This window comes from Fringilla coelebs (genome assembly GCF_963513975.1).
Source record: "Fringilla coelebs genome assembly, chromosome: 5".
Classification (NCBI taxonomy): domain Eukaryota; kingdom Metazoa; phylum Chordata; class Aves; order Passeriformes; family Fringillidae; genus Fringilla; species Fringilla coelebs.
This window is the reverse complement of record NC_140033.1, coordinates 70,678,987-70,699,481: the sequence shown is the minus strand read 5'-3', so window position 1 is coordinate 70,699,481 and position 20,495 is coordinate 70,678,987. Positions and strand designations below refer to the sequence as shown.

General features: G+C 38.1%; 1 protein-coding gene across 1 annotated transcript in view; it reads left to right on the top strand.

Annotated features, from left to right (window-relative positions):
* The window catches only part of PLCZ1 (phospholipase C zeta 1), a gene marked incomplete at both ends in the record, with an annotated part of 45,232 nt that extends 27,392 nt beyond the window's left edge, over window positions 1-17,840 (top strand). Inside the window, 4 exons of the mRNA XM_084205477.1 lie at window positions 9,441-9,613; window positions 12,595-12,727; window positions 14,281-14,430; window positions 17,758-17,840. Coding sequence (XP_084061603.1) covers window positions 9,441-9,613; window positions 12,595-12,727; window positions 14,281-14,430; window positions 17,758-17,840 — 539 coding nt within the window. The remainder of the gene's footprint in view (window positions 1-9,440; window positions 9,614-12,594; window positions 12,728-14,280; window positions 14,431-17,757) is intronic.
* Window positions 17,841-20,495: the final 2,655 nt, after the last annotated feature.

Genomic DNA, 20,495 nt, shown 5'->3' with positions numbered 1-20,495 from the left:
AGGGTTTCTTGCTTTCTGTGGTATTTTGGTGTTATATAGATTATCATTATTTTAATTTTTTGTTACATAAAATTTTCCTTCAACCCACATCTGCCATCAGTTTTTCATCCCTGGTAGTTGTAAATATCACTTTTTGTTGAATAGCTGTCTCTTATCCCAGATATTTAATTTATTATATTTTATTAATTTCTTTAAACTGTGTTTTTGAATTGGATATTAAGAAAAACTATAGTAATAATTCAGCATTTTTAAGCTTCTATTACTCAGCAATGGAAGTTTCTTCTGCAGGGCCTGTGGGTTTTCAGTGGTTCTCTGTGACTTGAGTGGCACAGATGCAGGAGATGTGAGCAAAACAATTGACAGTAGTGCCAAAAATCCCCAGAACAGGACATGTTACACAAGGGAACACTCAAACATTCCTGGTCAGCACCACACCCACGTCCAGCTGGGAGCTGCTGGGAGCCTCCAGTCTTTATATAAATGCAACATACTTTTAGCATCTTAATTCCCACTACAAAACATATTAGTTTCCTGAGCAACAAAATAATGATTGCTTCTGCTTCTCTTCCTTGCAAGTTATTACTTAGAATTTGTTAAAAATGAGCATGGCATGACTTCTGTGGGTACAGCAGGCTTTGAAAAACCTCTTACCTGTGAGCATTTTGTCCTTTTTAATGGCTTTAGAGACAATTTTACCTTCATCTGTTTGTTCTTCAGTTTGAAAGATTCTCATTACAGAATATTTTTCTATGCCTGCCTGCTACATCTTCTTCAGCCCTAGGTAAAGTGGAGTAGAATAGTTGGTTTGGGGTTTTTTTGTACTCACAAATATATCCTGTCTTTGAGTCTTGGCCAAGGGCACCTGAGGGAGGCTGTGGGGTGAGCAGGGCACTTTGCTGTAGGCTCCTGGTTTTGAGGTGAAAGCTTTGGATTCACCTTGTTATGTTCAAACACACACTCATCCAAGGACAGGCACAGCTTTCACTCTGCCCCTAGGGCCCTGGACCTTATGTCACCCTCGTTCCAGGCTGCCTTTTCCACTTGTTTCCTTTCTCAGCTCCCCATATATCTCCTGTGACAAGTTACCTTCTCCATCCTGACTGTTTATATTGGGGTAGAGTTTTACATAACTACACAAGGACTACAAAAGTTACTACTTAGTTTAAATTTTACTTGTTTCTGTGTCCTTATAAATGCTTATTTGAAGTACAGATTTGGATTTGGGCTGGACTATCCAAGCATCCTCTCATTACCACACTGTGTGAAAATGGTTTGATTATGTTCTGTTCTTGTGGTTCATCCACACTTTGTGTAATTTTTGGATTATTTACCTGGGGTGCTGCACTCTCTGTATGCTATCATTGCTATCTCCCCTCTATATTGCCATTAAAAATTAGTAGGTTTGTTTCATGCTTAGAGGAACAACTAGCCAGAGATCCTTAATTTTCTTAATTTAAAATGGAATTAATCTCCCAGTCTTATCATAATGCAATTCACTAGTTTTCTTTCTGGCCTGTAAATCTCCACACTTATCTCTGCAAAGAATATCCATTTGTTAGCTCACAGACAGGGCTGAAGTCTTTCAAAATGACTACACTGATTGTTTACTCAGAGTATACTTTAATGAGAAGTCATTCTAAACATTAGTATGCAAAACATATGACTTTTGGTGCATAGGGGGTTTGGGCCCCTTCCTGGAAGAATTAAAAATATGCAGGAAGTGGTTAGATCTGCCCTCTTGGTCACTTCATTTGCATCTTCACATAAAAACCCCTCCATTTTTCACATGGGAATATGCTGATTAAAAACAATTCTCCACATATATAATTTCCAAGCTATGTTAGATCTATTCTTAATTCCCTAATCTGCTTCAGATAAGTGTTCAGATAAGTGTTCAGACAAGCTGCTCTTCACAATGCAGTTCCCAAAGTGAGTGCATCAGTGAACATTCTGCTGATGTCCTTCCACTGATTTAACACAGAGTTTTGATTTTTTTGTCTCTGTCCCACGTCTCTATAATTCACACACTTTTTGTGTGTACTTTACACACCCTGATTTTGTATTTTACACCCCATGCACAGAAGTGATCCCTCCAGATCCCTTCTACACCTTGCCTAAAACTCTTCAAAGGAATCAGGTTTCCCCTATGTCACCTATTCTCTTTCTTACCTCCCTTCTCCTCCCCACACCTGCAAGTTTGCCTTCAAGTTCTTTTAACATCCATAACTTTTTCTGGCTGGGCAAAGAAAAGATATTAGGTTTTGTTCAAACCTAACATATAATACTGCCTGCCAGGCCTGTGCCTCTTGTAATTATGAGAATTGAGTTATTCCTTCACTTCCCTTTAGTGATGGACCCAAAACAGTCTCTCTCCTGTACCTTGCCAGCAATTTTCTCTAAATTGCTTGGAACATATTAACTTGGAGCAGGCTAGCACTCAGCTAAGGCAGGATGAAATGGTCCAACAGGCTCAGGATTTGTTGGGGCTGAGGATGGGACATGTAATTGTGTAAACCTAATTTCCAGAGGAAGGCAAGTTAAAAACCTCACTGAAAAGTACAGAGTTTCCACAAAATAGCTTTTGGATATCTCTGTGCACTCCCTGTCTGTTCTCTGAAAATGGAGACTCATAGGAACAGGAGGTTTTGTGAAAAAAACCAACCACTTTTCATAGTCTGTGAAAATTAGTATGCCTTCTGCATACAGCTGCAGTGAGGCACTGGAAAGAACTGGTTTGGTGTATCCATGTCTCCTTTTTCTTTAGTAAATAAAATGAAATGGAAAGATTTATGCAGGGAAAGAAAATTCAGGACAGTTATTTAAATAAACTGATAGCAGTTGTTTTATATCAACTGAGAAAAACAACAGAAAATCTGCAACAAAAGAGAGCCTCAGTGAAAATAAAAAAAAGACTTAAATATCCTTTTGAATATGGCATTTCCATGCACTAGGAAATGTTGTGTATGTATCAAAGCACTCTACAGGAATGACCAAAACATGTCATAAGTTACAGGAGAAAGCCACGTTGTGGCAGGTACAGAATTTTGTTTCAGAAGATCCCATATGTGCTTTTTGGAGTGTGCATAAAATTTATATGCTGCTGTGAAAGTTGTACTTGGATGATGGGGGTTTTTTCTTACTGTAGGTTTTGTTTTGGCCTGTGACACTGAAATGCAGCTTGGCAATTTTGTCACATCTGTTTTGTGGCTCAATCTTGTGTGCAATAACATGACAAAATATGAAAAGAGGAGGGATAAAGAGCTCTCTAACCAGTTCTGATTTTAATCTCTGAAGCAACCAAGGGAAAAGAAACCAACTCATTTTGGTACGCCTCATCTGTGCAAATCAAAATGGCTCAAATCTGACCCTGCTTGGGTGCTGTGTCAATAATTATATTATTGCAGTCTTCAACTGGCTTTAATAGCCCAAAAATGCCTCCTTGGGAAGTGAAAACCAGAGGAATTTTTTTTGAATGTCCCTTGAACTGATTTGATCCTCACTAAGAGTGAAGTGGCACAGCTAATTCAAGTGTAGGCATCTACAAGATAGGGGGGACAATATGATTCTACATATGAAGCTCCCCAAATGCACTCAGCTTTCCTTTGGGATGGTTCCAAAGGCTGGGAGCTGTTTTGAATGAAGGTTTCATGTTTCTTCTGCAGAAATGTGTCTGCTGCCAGGTTTATGAAAAAGCTCCTGGGCTACTCTGTAGCCTGTTTCTTTTTAGGCAGTTCTTGGTGTGTGTAATAGATACTGGAATTTCACTCAAAAGCAAAGAAACATTGAAATTCCATTTTATCAGTTTTTCCAGCTGTCTTCACTGCAGACAACCAGTAGAATAGTAAATAATTTATGTGAAGTCTAATAAATTTTAAAAGAAGATGGGGGAAAAAAATTGCAGGAACACAATTGTTTCTGAAGTCCTTGCAGATCCTGTTCTAAAACCTGTCAGAGATTCAGACTAAAACAGGAAAGGGAAGTTGATAATATTCACTGTTCTGCCAAGAATCACAAGTTAAATAATTTTTTTTAAATTATTTGGGAAAATTTTCAGGTGTAAAATTGGTCAAATGACAACCAAAAGATGCTCAGACTTACACTAAAGTGTGACTTTCAGACTGACACATTAATTAGATAGCAAAAATCAATTTAGATTTTTACATCTGATAATTTACCAGAGATGCTTTAGGTACTTTTCCTATGAGAACCTCACAAGAGAGGATCCCTACTTAAACCCTTTGCAGATATACTTGGACAATGGATGACTCTTAATCACCTGACATCTTTTTTCCAGTAGAAGCACTTGTAATTAAGTAGGAACAACGTCAGCAATTATGAACTGCATGACTGAATTCTTCACATTTCTTTTGACAGTATCTTTGGAGCCACAGTACTAAATTGGCCCAAAGACAATACAAAAAAGACATTATAAGCACGTTATGTCACAGTTCTGCATTTATTCAGTTCTTAGAAGAGCAGTCTCTCTTCCTCCCTCACATTGTAAGTCATTCATAAATCAATTTTCTGTAGAATAAAAACAACCATTTCAAAATGTGTAGGTGAAAAATAAAGCCAGGAATTATCATTAAGCTTAATAAAATTTGGAGTCTGTTAGGGGAGGAAAAAATAACAGTTTGACTTTTTTTTTTTTTTTTTTTTGCCAGGAAGAGAGGTGAGACTTTGTATGCCAAAATTTATTCTGTCCATAGAAGCTTGCTCTGTGTTGTAAGGGAACCAATCATTGTATACTTTTTTTTCTTCTTGGTAGAAAAAAATGGTTTTTTTCTTTATATTTGGTCTGGTAGACCAAAGTCCTTGCTCATAAAGTTTGTGTGGGGTCTCCCCTATTCCCAGGTTTACTCTCTTTCACCTTGAAGCCCTTCCCCCTTGTCCTGTCATGCCCTTTTAAATAGTCTTGTTCCATCTTTCCTGGACTTCTGATGTATTTCTGTAAATCTGGGCAGTGATGGATTGAGTGCAGCTGTGACCTGCATGTGAGAAGAAAGCCCAGGCAGTCCATGCCCAGCCTGGAGTGCTGATGTGGAATGAAGGCAGTGTCCTCAAATCCAAGCCCATTGATCATCTCATGGCCAATGGCAGCATTCCAGAGCTTTGGGATACAGGCCTGTTTTCAATAGGATTCCCCAGGCTTTGTGCAATTCAGTTCAGATTTTGAATATCTAAGGCATAGATTTTTTTGTGATTTGTTGCATTTATTGTGAGTGGCCCACTTTAAGAACACAGACAATTGGAAAGAGCTGAGAGGAAGGCAACAAGGCTGATAAAATTGTGATCTATTAAATCTCTTTAGATTCAAATGAGTGAGGTGAATCATGGAGATGGGAACATTGGCACTGAGTGCTTTTTGCATGTGATATTTTTTGAAATGGCATAAAATTCATACATTTTGAGATGCATTTTTAAATGGCCTAAAATGCAATTAACTCATTTTAAGAAAATTGGTGATAAATGTGTCCTTATCCATTTTAAAATCTTCCCATTTGAATGGGAAAACACATTAAACCTTATGGTTGTAATATAGCTAAAAGAACAAAAAAAAAAAAAAAAAGCCAAAACAGTTTAAAAGTCCCACTAAGAATATTAATAAGAGGCAGGATAACAGACAAAAGATGTGCAGTTTTCCTCATCTGCCTTCAATTCATAGTCACAGTACTCATTTTGGTTTTAAAAAGCTTTTGCTTTTAGTCTATAAATCAATTATGTCTTGAATGGTGGTGCTTATGGAAGGTGCTGTAGAGGAATATTTAGAATGCCTTTAGTTTTGCTCTTGGTGATGGGATGACTTCAGTTAACTGCTTGTGATACAGAAGTTTGGGGTCAAAAATAATATTGCTCTGTGTATTATGGAGTGGCTCCTCTTTTTTGGAACCAGGCTGTTTCCTACCTTCCATTTGCTGTAGGAAGTTATTTACACCTGGGGCTTACTGGCACAGCCATGGCAGCTTTGGTGCTCTGCAAGATGATTTGAGTATGAAATACTCTGATCTGAAGGGGACTTAGCCTCATGGTTCTAGCAATACTTGAATCCATTTCGGGTGCAGGAATCACACTGAGGGATTCCTTTGCTCAGGCTGTTCCTCAAGCCCAGGTTTTGCTGTGCTGCTTTGATTTTGAGACAATTTTAAAAGGCTTTTGGTGCTTAATGAAAGGACTGAGGAAAAAGTTTAATGTACACAGCGTTAAACTTCAGATGCCTTTACTTCCCCATGAAAACCATACATCAGGATTATGTACTGCTCAGATGGTTTCACTGCAAGCTCATTTAGACTTCTTCCCAAAAGAAACTGTCAGTTTAAATCTCTCTTCATACATGCATTAAATTTATACCGTTTCATAAAACAACAGTACAAAGGGTGTTATTGACAGTTCTGCTCTTGAATTCAGCAAAGCTAAAATGAAACACTGGGTAGAAATTCAGGGTTGTTTGCAGAAAGATGTTGCTCAGCCCATGCTGCTAGGCATAGCTTTTAGTTTATGATCCTTGCCATTTCTCAAGAAGTGTTAGGGCTATAACTGCACCTGATTAAAAAGAAAAACTGTGCATCAATGCACCATAAAGCAGTGCCCTGGGAGGCCCCAAGCAGCTATCAACACTGTGAACAGTTTTAGTAGAGGTTTGCATCTCAGAGAATATGACACAAAATCTCACATTTGCTTAATCACCTTAAAACTTGCAATACAAAGAAACCAGCAGGTAAATTAAAACTACTGTTCCATATGTTTTTTAACTTGTTCTAAGGTCAAATTAAATTAAGTGAAAACACAGTGCTGATGTTTGAAGATATGAACCCATAATAACATTGCCCTTCACTTGTGTTGCAAAAGTAATTTTCTTAATATGATAAAATATAAAGTATTCTCATTTGCTTGTTGCTGTTGTTACATCAGATTTTCCTGCTCAGTCGCCTATAAAGCTTGGTAAATTTAGCAGTGGTCTCATTATGTGCAATCATGTAATTTGGTTCATCATGTGGAAGCTGCTATTTGAAGCTGACTGTTCAATGTGCCTAATTTCAGTTGCACTTTTAAACCCACATATTCTGAAAGTGTGGCCCAGGAATCACCTGAGGACTGAGACTGGGTTATCTGTGGTTCAGACTTCCAGGGGCCTCAGGGTTGCAAATCTTGCATCATCCTCTGCACAGCTTGATTCAGTGTATTGAAGTATGACAAACATCACAGAGCACCAAATTTGCATCACAGAGCACCAAATCTGGGGCTGTTTCTGGATGGTGGGCTGATCATAAAAAGCAAATTGTAAACTACATATCAAAACCATACCAAGAAAATACTTACCCTGTTTAAAAAAGGTACTGATGTGCAAAGGGCAATATGAACACTCTGATTTTTGTTGTTATAGGTAAAACTGATTTCCTGTGTATATTAATATAAAATCATGTCTGCGTCTACATTAACACAGTTCAAAGCAGGAGTGCATGTTGTGTTTTGCTGTTTCAGGGTTTTTTTTGTTGGTTTGGGGTTTTTTTAGACAAGGTTTCCAGTTGTTCCTACTTGCTGCATGTTGGTTCATGATGCAGAGCAATCTTAGCTAGCCCAGATGGGATTCCTGTCAGATTAAACAGATGATGCACTCTGGGAGCACTTCATGTATTCCACCCATTAATTGGTTTTGAGACTATGGAGCCAGGCCCGAGCTCTTCACAAGTAACCCCACCAAAAACATGTGTAGTGCAAATATCAGGTCCATGGTAGCAGCTGCTTCATTCCTAGTTTTGTTATTTGCTACAGAACCTTTTAAAAGGATCATCAAAGCAGTGAAGAAATAAATAATTTTTGCATGAAAACAATTTTGTGTGTTTTCCACCTGCGATAAGGATTTTTGCATGATGTCAAATGTTCTGTCAATACATTCATATTATCTCATAGGACCAGGCAATAATGTCCTCTTCATGCATTATTATGAGGAGTCACTTGAACTGCTTAAAGCCTTCTTTTTTCATTCCTACCAAACCACCAGTTTAAGTAAATGACTTCTTATCATTCTCTGTTTAACACATGTCACAGGTTCATAATGCCATCATTCACTGCTGATTTGACTTCTGCATTTTCTATTTTGAACGTGACAGGAAGCTCCAATGTACTGGAATAGGGGAAAATTTCATTAAACAGGTCTATTTCAATGTTGGCTTTATCTCATGAATTACAATATCCTGTTGATGAGAAATGTGATATTTTATTATTGGTGCTGCAGCATACCAAAAATGTTTTCAACTGCCAAGGAAAGGAAAATCTGTCAGGTGTATTCTTGCAATAATCACCAGTACTGGAGGATTAAACTCCAAGAGAATGTGTGCTCACATAAATTTAAGAACACTTTTTAAATTGCTTCTAGTTCTATAACTTATATTACATTTTCACTGGGTATTCTAACAGTAAACTAAAGCTTCCTAATCTTCTGGGTGAGATGTTTTTGTGATGAATTCTGCACTATAACTAGGTTAGATACAATCCTGTGGTTTTGACTTCTGCACCAGAACTTTGTTAGCAGATTTGGAATGCAGGGTCTTGCAGCTGTAGAGAAACTAGGATGTGAATTCAGTTCTTAGGGAGAAAAAGGATCTCTCATTTCACATTCTCCAAGGTCTAATTTAGAAAGAAAAGGGAAAACAGATACACCAATGTAAAAATATCTGAAGGATAATTCTTAAAATGGGGTGCAGTTCTAAATAGTGCACTGCTTTGGTGCACAAATAATTATGGGTGTATGAGTATGGGGATTTTTGAAGGGATTTTGAATGAGTCAGAGATGGGATTTATTGTTCTTATCTTCTCCATAGATAGGAAGGGTGAGTTCAGCTCACATCTTTATGGTTTAGAAGGTTACAAGACTCCTAGTTATAAGATCTTTAAAGGATCTGTTGATTAATAAAGCACTGTTAGTAAGGATATTTATGTTTTTAACCTAATCCTTAAATATTTCATCTTATGCACTCATGTTACAGTGTAAGCTGTAAGCTTTCTTAGCCAATCATGTTATGACACATAAACTTACAATGCTGCATTCTAAACTCCTTGTTTACCTCTGTAACTACTTTTATTTTTTCTGTATCTTAAACTCTAAAACTCTAAACTATCCTCTTAATTTAACGTGTTTCTGCTTTAAACTATAAATCCACATTCTTGCTTCTAGCACTTAAGTTTGGGAACTTTTTCCAAGGTCTCAAATGGAATCCTGTGTTTAATTCTTAGCTTTGCCTTACAGGCTCAAAGTTCTGAGAATTCCTTACATTTCAGATTCCAACAATTGAGTATCACTTAATTTAAGGGAAATAACAGGATCTTACATATGAATTGAAAGATAGAGATACCTTAAGCTCATTTCCTTTTTAAAAAATATTTGTTTTATAAAACATCATCAAACCTAATTCACTAAAATCAATATTGATCTAATTTTCCAGTGGCCCTAAACTTCCAAACACCGGGCACATACATGGAATTGCAAGATGGAAAATTCCTGGACAATGGTGGTTGTGGCTATGTGCTGAAGCCTGCGTTCTTGAGGGATCGCAATACCACATTTACACCCCGAAATGTGGGGCCATACAGCAAACCAATGTCTCTGTCAATAAGGGTAAGATTACTGAAGCGTTGCTTTGCTCCATAAAAATGGGGAAACAAAGGCTATCTAGCTCTATCTAGCTCAGATGCAATTGTTATCTAATTTTTTTTCCCATTTTATTCCCATTCCTGTTTGTTGGGAATTAATGTTTTCAACAAGAAAGGTAAAACTCTCATATTGTATCAACTGCTGCTTGGGTGCTTTCCCATCTGCAGTTCACTTATGTTTGCTAAAAATATGTAAGAGTTCAGAGCCTCTTAGAGTCTGTAAAAATACATGATTTTTCACGATGTTGTATAAAGAAATATGAATAATGGAGCTGACAAATGGATGAGTTAATTGTGCTTGTGGAAACTGAGCTGAAAACACAGAAATCAAACGTGCACTTTGGGTGTTATTTCTTTCAATATCAATAATACCACGTGTACTATTATAATGCTAATTGAGAAATGGAAATTTTTAAAGATAAGATAGGAAGTTTTATGCTTCTTTTAAGTCTCATTATCTTCCTATGCATATATTAAAGACTATTTATAATCCTAAAATGGTATAAATAAGTGTGAACGGAGGGATGAATTAATAAGTCTTGGAATTATTTCTACTTCTCCCAAATTATAATGTGATTTACATCCCAAAAATACTAGAAATACATGTCATTTACAAATAAATGGTTAGAAAAGCCCTTTTTTTTTGAGATAAAGTAGATTTGTTATAATTGTTCACTAATTAGAAAACTCCCTTTCCCCAATGAAAAAGTAATATTTCTGAATACACAGAATACCACTGGCATAAATGCTATTTAATTAGCATATAATTAGTGTGTAATTGCTATTTTGTTTCTTTCAGAGTAATAAATAGTGGAGATAAAATAATAGTTAGTGACAATTATAAAATACTTACATAATGCACGCACCTAATCAAGAACATTTTAGTGTCCTGACAGTGAGCATACCAATTGTGAAAAGACATTGCTGGATGATTTCAGGCAGCCAGGCAAACACATCACTTATTTTAGCCCTAATTTGGATGAAACTGGAATTAGGATGAGGAGAAGTCCTGAATGGTAATGCAGGAGCCAGACAAAATCATTGTCAATGCAAAGGAAGTGTCTGAGCTTGGAAGGAGCTGGGGAAGAGAAAGGGAGTGTTTTAGACTGAGGGCTTTAGACTGAGACTACAGGCTGGTAGAGGAGCAGTGGCATCCCACTGGCTGGGGCACTGAAGGGCACAGAGAGCCCCCTTCATTCTCAGCAGCAAAAACCAGGAAATGGTGGTTGAAGACAAAAGGAATTGGGAACAGGAGTCAAAGAAAAAGCAGCTTCTGCTGGAAAAGTTACTAACTGGATGAATGGAGAAATCAGAAAGCAAAGATATAAAACATCTAGGGGGCAAATCTCTCAAAGTGAATGAATAAAGAACAGAAAAGTCACATAGGGCCTGATTTTATGGAATTCAGTATCCTCAACCTGATGTGCCACAATTCCCATCAAGAGGCATGGAGCTTTTGAAGCACAAATAGAGATATTCAAGGCGCTTCATAAAGAGTCTTCTCAGCCTAACAACTTTTACAGCTCTCTGCATCACCCTGGATCTCAAACAGGGGTTGGATTTATGGATTTGGGTCACAGTGTGCTTAAAAGAACTCACTCTTTTCCCACCCCAGGGAAGACTTTGGCTCTAGCAATGTGTCATGCAGGTCTTGGCAAAAGCATTGAGGACATGGAAAAGAATCTCCCTTGTTCTCAGTGGGCAGCTCATCAGGGATTGCAAAGCTTCCTGGTGAAGGCTGTAGGACATCAGTGTTTGCCAAGCCACTGCTCTTCAATATTTCAGACTAGAACTCCTCTTGGAGTAAGGTGTTACAGAAAATACCTAAGCAAAATGCAGAATTTGTGGGTTTTGATTGTTTGGGTAGTTGACAGGGGAATAAGAAACTCTTATGATGCTTAGTCCTGAGACCAGGATCAGGGGTCATATCTTGCAGCTGCGTTTTCAGGCTTGTATATCTCTCTCAAGACATTTCATACACTGATTTCCAAAAAGCTGATTACTGCACAGATGTTTACTCTTTCTAGGTGTCCTGAAATATAGATAGAAAGCAGACAAAGTTGTGACTTTCAGAAGTCCTTTCTTAGGCTGGGTGCCAGATTACAGGGCAGTCTGAGACAAAATTTCCAGGTAGCTAACTAAATTAAGGAGAAAAACATCAGGAAGCTCACTAAATGAGGAGTTTTTGTGTTACTGTGTAAGACATGAGGCACAGGTGAGGGACTCTGCTACATACCCTGTAGCACAATGCAGATGTCACAGTGGGTCTTGATGCTGATCCACTCCCCACAGATTGGAATTTGTGAGCTTGATAGTAGAAAATGTAAAAATCACTGTAGACTGATTCCTCCAACATTATTATTTTGCATGGTAACAAAATAGAATTTTTATGTGCAGCTATTGAGTAAAGAAACCCTAAAAAATATTGTTTAAAATATGGTATCAGGTTTTTTAATATATGTATAGTTAATGACATATAAAAATATATATATAATATTATATATAAAAATTATTTAATTATTTATGTGTTTATTTATGTATTTATTTATTTATGTGTTTATGAATGTATTTATTTATAAAGAGGGTGGTGAAACACTGGCACAGGCAGCCCAGAGAGGTTGTATGTGTGCCATCCCTATTACCATTCAAGGTCAGTTTGGACTGGGCTTGGAGCAATTTGATCTAAAAAATGTTCCTAAATCTAGAAATATTCCTATAAATATATGAATGTATGCCACAATATTTCTAAAAAATTATTCACAAATTAAGTTAGATGAAATCCATATTCTTGATTCCATTGTATTTAATATGTTTTTAATACACCAGTTTATGGCTGGTATAATATACTTAAAATAATTTCTTATTTAAGTTATTTCTATTATGGCTACTATGTGGCTGTGAATAGTTCATTCTTACAGTTATTTTAATATAAATTTAATTTTCCAGCTGATCAGTGGCCATCAGTTACCACCCAGTGCCATGTCAAAGACCAACAAAGCTGACCCCACGGTGCAGATAGAAATCTATGGTGTGCCAGAGGATCAAGCAAGAAAGAGATCTAGTGTTGTAAAAAGCAATGGTGAGCATCAGGCTGATTCTCTTGGCTGTGAACAAAGCACGACAACAATTTTATAAGGAATCACCAACTCTGCACCCCAAGGAGTTGTTATAGAAAAAGCAATTATTTCTCTCCAGACTAGGATCTCCTGGTGCAAAAGCTGCAGCAGAAGTTGAGGCTGTGTGCCATTTTTCTAGACTGGTAGGTTAAGGAAGCACAAGCTCCTAGCCGGGAGCACTCTCCCTTTCTAAAGGAAGATGGATTTTTTTTGCACACTGCTGTGGGCTCGTCCTGGACAGCAGCTCAGCCCCACAGAGCTGATTGCCTGTTCTCCCCCAGCTGGATGGGAAGAGGGCTGGAAGGGCCAAAATGAGAAAACCCATGGGTTTAGCAGACAGTTTAACAGGTAAAGCAAAAGCTGCTTTACACACAAGCAAAGTAAAATAAGGAATTCATTCACCACTTCCCATGGGCAGGCAGGGGTAGAGCCATTCCCAGGGAAACAAGGCTTTGTATGGAGCTTTGTGTCACTTGGGAAGACAGACACTGTAACCATGAGTGTGCTCCCTTCCTCCATTGCTAAGGGACATCTCTTTGGTCACCTGGGGTCAGCTGTCCCACTTGTGTCTCCTCCCAGCTTCCTGGGTACCCCCAGCCCCCTCACTGGGATGGGGAGGCTGCTTTGCAGAGTGAGAAAGACAGAAATCTCAGCACTGTGTAACCCCTGCTCAGCAACAGCTCAAACTGGTGTGTAATCAGCGCTGTTTGGGTTAAAAATCCAAAATGCAGCACCATAGGGGCTGATATGAAGAAAATGAATCCTATCCCAGCCTAAACCAGTAGACAAATTGGTAAATTTAGACTTTTTTTCTTAAGCAATTGCTGTAACTTCATCACTTGTCTCGTTTGAAGTTTCTAGTAGGAGTAATCCCTTAATTGCTTGACAGGTGAAGCGTGTACTCTTTGTAACTGTCTTTGAGCACTCCCTTATCTTTATAATATAGATCTTCTTGATGTCTCAGACTACAACTTCCCTGTGATCTCCCTTTTTCTGTACCTCTGTCTTCTATTCTTCCTTTTTCTTTTTTTTTAGATGGCTGCTGTTTTAAATCAGCCCCTGAATTTCTTTTCTCTGTAAGAACATTTAAAGACAAAGTAACCGCTTCTGTTCCAAAGACAAAGTAACCCCTTCTGTTCCACAGTGTTTTTTTGTCTTTCTAGTCAAGTGAGTGTTTTACTACCTGAATTTATTTATTCACTGTGAAAGGAGAAACTTTGGTAAAAGCATGATACTGGTATGGCTATAGGAAAATTTAGGTTGAACAGAAGTTCTTAACTTGGCTATCCTTGGCCCATTTTGATCTTTTTTAAGGGATGACACCAACTGTTTTAGGCTTTTGCACCTCTACAGTTAGTGGGAGTCTGGTTATTTATTTAAATGGGCACACATACCCAGAGAAAAAGAATGCCTCCTTACCAGTTCAGACTAGTGATAGCAGGTACAGTAATTCAGTTACAGAGTAGGAAAAAAAAGAAATCCCATTTGAATCCTGTTTCTTTTCTCTTTTCCTTAGCTTTGTGCCCTAAATGGAATGAAACCTTCTCTTTCAACATCCAAGTTCCAGAGCTGGCAATGATACGCTTCTGTGTGGAGGATGAGGTGTCTCTGGTCAGCAAGGAATTCCTTGGCCAATACACTTTACCTGTGCTGAGCCTGAATACAGGTAATACTTTTATGTAAACCATCTATAGCAGCTTAAAAAAAATCTGCAACATTCCAAGCTTCTATTTTTTACTGTAGGATTGAGAGAGTACAGCATCATGCCTGTTTTCTAGAGGGAGATTGTGTAACTAAATGAATACACGGCACTCTCTGTTTTTTGAAATAATTGCATTCTGTGAATGCAAATCCATGGTGTTGAAATCAAAGCATTATTAATGATAGATGATTATTCCCACTGCAGTATTCCATTCTAGATGGAAACTGCTCAGGTGGTATTTTAATTTATTGCAAGAAGTGGGACTAGTCAGAACTGCTATGAAGGCAACAGATAAATTCAAAACCCAATACCAAATTAAAACAAAACAAACCACCAAAACTCCCTCAGGTAACCTATCTGCAACTTTTCAGAGTGGAGAACAATGGTTATAAATTAGACAAAATATGGACTTTTTCTTGCTGGAGTTTCTTTTGTTAAGCCAGTAGAGTTCCTGGAACCTTTGTAATGAATAGCTGCACATAAAGAGCAGACACAGAAGTCAATAGGCCAAGGAGAAAGGCTTATGTAAAATGGCTGTTTACTACACTGGCTTTCCAAAGCTATTTCTGACAAAACAAACAGCTTTTATTAGTGAATAAAGATGGGAAGACAAAACATTGGAGCTGGCAACAGGCACTGCGCTGTTTTATTAAGCTTAACAGGATTTTAAATGGCTTTTTCTTCCCCTCATGTTTGGAAGTCATAAAGCTGCTTGTGATTCTTAGTTGAGGTTGAGGAGTTATACAAGAGCAAAGGCATTCCTCTTAGAGCTCAGTTGTTTTTCTACAACATAAATTTTTACACTGATAACCTTTTACTTTCCTTTTATTTGTATACTTCTGCATAATGAAAGAAAACCCACCAACTCACAATGTCTGAGACAAATTCAAATATCAGGCACTGCTGCTTACAAGTGCTAGTAAAATTATTAACTGAGGCTTTTTTAGGTACAAATTTTCAGTGTGGCTTAATGTCTCTATAGGATTAATTTTGGTCACAAATGAGGTATTCCTATTTTGGAAAAGTAAGAGCAGTAGATTTTTGAGGAAATATTTCCAGTGGAGTAATACAAAATATTAGGGAATGAGTTTAGGTACAAAAACTACGATGCCAGACAAATTGCCCCAATCCCCACATAACACAACATTTAAAAAATGTAATTTGCCATCAGGATGCCCAGCATTATTGCAAGCATTTATTTCGATGTTTACTATTGAGACCTCTGAAACCTGGTCTGGAACAGTGGTTTTGCTTTAGGTACCCTGGCTCTCTAAACAGTGAAATGGGAAAATAATCTTGCAGAAGGAGTCACAAGAAGGGAAGAACTGCTTAAAACACTGAAGGGCAGGCTAGGATTTCAGTCTTAGTCTTCAGCACTCCAGTTGCTTTAATCTGTGCTACAGGACTGTCCCTCAGTCCCTAGGATTTGTATCCCTGAGGTGTCCCTGAGGGCAAGTTGCTTCCAAAAGCTGAGCAGTGCTTACATCTTTTTATTTTCTTTGTCAGGTACTGGGAAAAAGTTGTGCCATTTCCTTCCTCCTCTGCATTTTCTTTTGAAAGGATTCAAATCTACATCCACACTGCCTTCCTTTCCCCAGCAGCAGACTCCCAACTACTTGTAGACTCTGGGGAGGAATGTTTGCTGCCCAGCTGTAGCAGAATTTGATTTTCCATGTAGTGATTATGTAGCTATACTCAGAGGGGCTGAAACAGAGAAAAATTCTCAACCTGGGTGGTTAAAGGCACATAGGAGGGGAGTCCTCTGTTACAGTCCCTGTGCCAATGAATGTGCCATGGAGAATGCTAATACAGGACAGGAACTCAAGGATTACCTCTATTATCACAGGATCCATGAGTAGTTAATTATTTAATGCAAAATGGAGCAATTTTAATTAAAAAGAATACTTCTCTCAGGACACTTTGTAGAATATTCTGTAGGTAGGGGCTGGAACAAGTCTTCAGAAATTAATTTTAGTTCTGAAGTGTATCTTTGGATAGGAAATCAACCAAGCTCTCCACATATTGTGTGCCTGCCTTAAAAATTGATCTCAAATGAAAAGTGTCTGAGACCTGCTTTAATATCTGCTGCCCAGAATCTGAACCTTAAATACCAGAGGAACTTATGTGTAATATGACAGAACAAGGGGAAATGGCCTCAAGCTGTGCCTGGGAAGGTTCAGATGAACATCAGGTAGAATTTTGTCACTGGAAGGGTTGTTCAGCATTAGAAAGGGGCTGCTCAGAGAGGAGGTGGAATCACCATCCCTGAAGGTGCTCAAGAAACAGCTGGGTGTGGAACTTAGTGTCACGCTCTGGTTCACAAGGGGGTGATCAGTCAAAGGCTGGGCTTGATGACCTTAGAGGCCTTTTCAAACCTAAACAATTTTATGATTCTGTAAAAAAGAAGCAAGACATTCCAAACCCAGGTAAATGTGGGCCCCAAAGATTCCACAGGCATCCAGGCACACCTAAAGAGGGATTTTGAAAACTGCAGTTTTGAAAACACAGATACTGATACAAAACAGAGACTTACCGAAATAGCTGGAGTTATATATTCATAGATAGAATACAGAATATCTTTTAATCAAAAGTGACACTGTTTATTATTATGAAAGAATGGATATTTAGTCAGATAAAGCCATACAGGCTGGGGTTTTGAAAAAGAGATTGTTTTGTTTTCTAAGCAGGTAAGTGAATTTTGTTTGAAATTGAGAACTACAGCTTCTTCAAATGCTTCAACCAACCAGATGAACACGTCATTTCTGATGGCATGAGTTGTCTCTAACAAAGTGAATTACTCATATGAAATCAACTTTTTAAGATGTCATGGCAGAAGATGTTACACTTCACTTTTTTCTGCCTCAGCTGGACAGTGCACAGCTGCTGCAACACCATTCTATAGGTGCTATCACTGCTGTTTCACATGCTGATTTCATTTGTTATTAGAACAACGTGTGCAGCACCTAACCTTGGGTATAACCTTGTAACCTTTGTCCATGTTTAAATATCACTGGGCTAAAAGTTTTCTATTTGAAAAAATACATCCTGAAAAACACTGGAGTTTTTCACTCTGTCACAGATATTAAAAATACCAGAATTGAAATACTATATATATATATGAAAAGAAACAGCACAAATGGGGTTTAGGTCTTGTATAACTTCATTTTATTTTAAAGAGCTATTTACAGAATCATAAATTATGCCTTATCTGCATAGATGACCATAAAACCAGTCCATTATAATATCTGTGCTTGTGGTTAATACACTAATAAGGTGTCATTATATTTCCAGGTTACCGTAACATTCCACTGATATCCAAAGATGGCACCAAGCTGGAACCTGCATCGCTGTTTGCTCATGTCTGGTTCTATTAGTGATGATCTGCAGAAGAAATTCTTCTGGGGGTTGTCCCCTGCTTCAATAAAGTAGCATTTCTGGCTTTGCAAGAGCCCAGTGGCCTGATTCCCAGACTGGCACATTCTCAATGATTTTGTGAACCCAGTGGGACTTTTATGGAAGGGATGTCCTGGATAAAGGCTACTGTCCTTGGCCCTACTGCTATTTTTCTGTAGAAGAGTGGGTTTGAAAAAAACTAAGGAGCCTTGAAGTGTGCAAGTATTGGAAAATCCCAGCTCTACAGAGATGGGGTAATTGAGAGGCATTTTAAAAGACTTTACTCCTTTATCAGTCTCGTAGAAGGGTGAAACATAAGAGATGGAAAACTCAACACCCTTCTATCAGAAGCCACCCTATTTCCTGGATACAACATGTTATAAATGTTTTTCAGCCTATTAGCTTTTGCCACACAATGCTGCTAATACTTCTAACACCAATCACCTGTTATTTATACATGGTCCTGCTGCAATGCATCTTTCATAGATCTGATTCTCCAAAATATCTGGTCTTTTTGCAAGGCCATCTTTTGGAACTTGTTTCTTTCTAGTTCAATCTCTCTCTCTCTCTCTTTCAACAATGTCATCTCTATTCCATGGCCTTCCTAAGTCAGCACACCTTATTTCAGAGTTTGCATACAGATGTACAAGGTGGTGTGAGCTTTCAGTCAGGTTTTGGGAGTCCTTTACAAATCCATTTCTCACACACAAGTCCATGGGACCTGATGAGATACATCCACAGGTCCTGAGGGAACTGGCCTAAGCTGCTCTCCATCATAACTGAGAAGTCATGGCAGCCTGGGGAAGTTGTCACTGATTGAAAAAGGGGAAGCACAGCCCACATTTGCTATCAAAGCAGCATTGAGGGAGGTGATTTCACCCTCCCACTCTGCTCTCAGGAGATCCCACCTGGAAAGCTGCATTCAGCTGTGGGGCCTCCAACACAAGAAAGGTGTTGATATTTTTGAGTGACTCCAGGGCAGGGTCATGAAAATGATCAGAAGTGTGGAGCACCTCTGCTGCCAGGAAAGGTTGAGAGGATTGGAGCTGTTCAGCCTAGAGAAGAAAAGGCTCCAGGGAGACCTTACAGAACCTTCCAGCAGAAGGGCATGTAGTGATTGGACAAGGGTGGATGGTTTTGAACTGAAAGAAGGTTAATTGGGTATTAGGAAGAAATTCTTTGCTGTGAGGGTGGTGAGACCCTGGCACAGGTTTCTAGAGAAGCTGTGGACTCCTCATCCTTGGAAGTGTCCAAGGCCAGTTGGATGGGGCTGTAAGCAACTTATAAAGTGTCTCTGGCCATGGCAGGGGTTGGAATGAGATGATTAAGATCCCTTCCAACCAAGCCATTCTGTGATTCTATTATTATCTGATTATTTAGAAACAGTTCATAAATACTCAATGTTTTTGAATATTTTTAAAATTCAGTTAATGTCACTTGGACCAAATTTCGAATTTATGTTTGAGTGAGAATAATAGTCCAACATATATGAGAGATCACGCTACTTTTTAGGATATGAGGATGTGAAATTGACATTTTTACTTGTATTGAACAAAATTTCTTATCATTGTACCTTTTGAAGGGAACAGGAAAAATTACACATGCAACATTCCCTTTTAATTTGTAAAAAGTGGGTTCTGATTGGGCTATTCCTCTTTAGTGCCCACTGTCATTTTCTTACCTTAAAAATTGTTTTTTTGAGAAAAACAAGTGCTTCTTAAAATCATAAAAAATCATATCCCAGTATTGGTGCCTTTCCTTAAATTAGTGTTGAACCTCCTGCTGCTAAAGCAAGATAAAAAATTCATGGGCTGGTTTGTAAAAAACCACGTTCCTCATAGGAGCAGGGAGCTCAGGAAGTAGACAACACAGTACTCTGAGGAGAACCAGAGAATTTTATAAAAAAGCCAGGGTTGATTGTGTGAAGAGCCATGAGGACAACTTCCTACCTACCAGAGCTATCAGTGGAAATCTTGCCCATAAGACACAATTTTCTTATTTTCCTTTAAGGACTGAAGTATTGTTGGCCTTCCACAGGACTACAGACTAATAGCAGATTTGTTAATTACACAATTAATGGCAGATTTGTTACTCAAATATTATTTTTTTTATAAAAAGGATGTTATATTGACAAGCCTCTTTAATATCAAGCATTATTGCTTAAGTTTGCAGACAGTTCTGGTAAGACATTGTAATCCTCTTTTTTTTAAACTGCTATTCTAATGCTGTTTTATTTAATGTTGCTCTAAGATGGAAAATCAGGGCATGTGGTAAACAAGGGTTAGAAAACATCACAGGAAATAGCACTGTTAGAAAATTGCATTATAGTTTTAATAAGGAAACTGAGACAGTAGACTAAGAGGAATGAAAAATCAATCTTGAACTGTAAGGTCAGGTAATTTGATAACTTTGTAAGCTGGTCTCAGTGTGTTTTCTGTGCTTGAATGACAAGGCACTTGATTTTTTTTCCCAGGAGATCCTACAGCATAAAGTGTTTGGTGTCCTGATATTTGTAGTGATGATATTCTGTGTGCCAGCCAATTGCATGTGGTAAATATTTTACAGTTTCTTACAGCTCCAAATAGACTAATAATATTAATATTCAAAGAGTTCCCCTCACCTCCCCTACTGAGGAG